This window comes from Colobus angolensis, unplaced genomic scaffold (genome assembly GCF_000951035.1).
Source record: "Colobus angolensis palliatus isolate OR3802 unplaced genomic scaffold, Cang.pa_1.0 Scaffold305, whole genome shotgun sequence".
NCBI classification, from domain to species: domain Eukaryota; kingdom Metazoa; phylum Chordata; class Mammalia; order Primates; family Cercopithecidae; genus Colobus; species Colobus angolensis.
This window is the reverse complement of record NW_012116322.1, coordinates 341,931-344,305: the sequence shown is the minus strand read 5'-3', so window position 1 is coordinate 344,305 and position 2,375 is coordinate 341,931. Positions and strand designations below refer to the sequence as shown.

Here is a 2,375-nt window from a genome sequence, read left to right as displayed (position 1 = left end):
TCAGGCCTGTGGCCCAACCTCTTTTTACCCTGCCTGTTGGGAAGCACCAAGCTCACTGGTGTGCACCTCTGGCAAGGAGACAGGGCACCTCGATGTGTACTTTCAGTACTAAATACACAGTCAGGGCTGGGTGCAGTGGCTCAAGCCTGTAATCCCAGCATTTTGGGAGGCCAAGGTAGGCAGATCGCTTGAGGTCAGGAGTTTCAGGCCAGCCTGGCCAACATGGTGAAACCCTGTCTCTACTAAAAATACAAAAAATTAGCTGTGTGTGGTGGTGCACACCTGTCATCCCAGCTCTTTGGAAGGCTGAGGCAGAAGAATCACTTGAACCCAGGAGGAAGAGGTAGTAGTGAGCCAAGATGACACCATTGTACTCTAGCCTGGGCAAAAGAGTGAAACCCTGTCTCAAAAACAAAACAAAACAAAACAAAACACAGTCAGCTCATCCTATCTTCCTGCCCTTGCCACATACTTCCCTTCTCCATTTCTGTCTGTTGCAGAACGCCTGTCCAGAGGCTGGGGCATCCTTCCCCTCCAAAGCCATGTTCTGGTGGGTTTCTGGGTAAGTAAAGTCACAGGGAAGGATTGGGGTGGTACCTCACCCACCTGCATTTGCTGCTCTGATTCCCACCCATGGCCCTTCCTCTATGCTTACAAAGGCCAGCAAGGCTTTCTCCATCCCAGCCTCAGTGCTTTCTTCTTCGTGTTCAGTGTCCACCATCTGCATCCTGTTCCCATTCACTCACTGGAGTGAGATCTGGATTTGAATCCCGGTTCTGCCTTTTAGCAGGCCATGTCACAAACCCCCGGAGTCTCAGTTTTCCCCTCTGTAAAATGGGGATGACTCAACCTTCATGAGACAGAAAGTGCTTAGTGCTTGCACACAGCAGGTGCTTGATAGTAATAGAATTGTCTCCAATACTTGAGTCATTCCACCAACATTTAATAAGCACCTACTATGTGCTAAGCCCCAGGGGTAAGGAGATAAAGGAGCAAGTGTCTACTTTCTGGAGGGTTCCAGGCAGATAGAGAAAACAGCTGCTTTTTCTGGGCCAGCTCACCAGGCACTTGAGGATGTGCTCCCTCCTGACCACACTGCATTCAGACCTCAGTAGCACCTGACACGCGGATTTGAATCCTGGCCCTACCACTTCCTAGCTGTGTAGCTTTGGACAAGTTATTTAACCTCTCTGTGACCCAGTCTCCACTCCTTCAAAATGGGATTAATAATAGCACCTACCTCATAGGGTTGTGAAGCTTAAATAAGGTCAGATCCGCAAAGCACTTAGAACAGGGCCTGGCACATAATGAGTGTAAGTGGTCATTTTTTTTTTTTTTTTGAGATGGAGTTTTGCTCTTGTTGCCCAGGCTGGAGTGCAATGGCACAATCTTGGCTCACTGCACCCTCCACCTCTGGGGTTCAAGCCATTTTCCTGCCTCAGCCTCCCGAGTAGCTGAGATTACAGGCATGCGCCACTACGCTCGACTAATTTTATATTTTTATTAGAGACAGTGTTTCTCCATGTTGGTCAGACTGATCTCAAACTCCTAACCTCAGGTGATCCACCCACCTTGGCCTCCCAAAGTGTTAGGATTACAGGCATGAGCCACTGTGCTTGGGCTACTTTTTTTTTTTCTTTTTTTTTTTTTGAGACAGTTTCACTCTTGTTGCCCAGGTGGCAGTGCAACGGCACGCTCTCAGCTCACTGTAACCTCCACCTCCCAGGTTCAAGCGATTCTCCTGCCCCAGCTTCCTGAGCAGCTGGGATTACAGGTGCCTGCCACCACGCCCAGCTAATTTTTGTAGTTGTTTGTAGAGACAGGGTTTCACCATGTTGGTCAGGCTGGTCTCAAACTCCTGACCTCAGGTGATCCACCCACTTTGACCTCCCAAAATTCTGGGATTACAGGCATGAGCCACTGCACCTGGCCTAAGTGGCTATTAAATAAATGAAAAATATTAGGCTTTGGGTGTATGAAATTGGTAGAAAGAGCTTAGAGGTTTTCTAAACAGCTCTACTAGCAGAGCCAGTCCCCTGCTTCCCAAACTGAAGCACTTATGGACCGCTCTTGATGCTTTTTTTGTCCTATTGGGGCAAAAATAATTTAATTGAGTCACTTTTTCTACTCTAATAAACTGTTTTTTAAAAGAAACCTCCTATCACTGCTAAAACAGGAAAAATCTATAGCATCACTTGCCATATAGGAGAACTCCAAAAATAATTTCGGGGAAAATCAAGCACATTAATAATTTCTATGTCAGAAAAGCCGCTTCCCCAAGTTGGCTCTGCATTAGAAAAGGGAAGTGGGTGGCCTGGCGCAGTGACTCACGCCAATAATCCCAACACCTTGGGAGGCTGAGGCGGGTGGATCAC

At 47.7% G+C, this 2,375-nt stretch overlaps 1 protein-coding gene across 1 annotated transcript in view; it reads left to right on the top strand.

The window, feature by feature from the left end:
- The window catches only part of ABCC6 (ATP-binding cassette, sub-family C (CFTR/MRP), member 6), an 88,234-nt gene that overhangs the window by 10,869 nt on the left and 74,990 nt on the right, over positions 1 to 2,375 (top strand). The window contains exon 6 of the mRNA XM_011950299.1: positions 501 to 562. Coding sequence (XP_011805689.1) covers positions 501 to 562 — 62 coding nt within the window. The remainder of the gene's footprint in view (positions 1 to 500; positions 563 to 2,375) is intronic.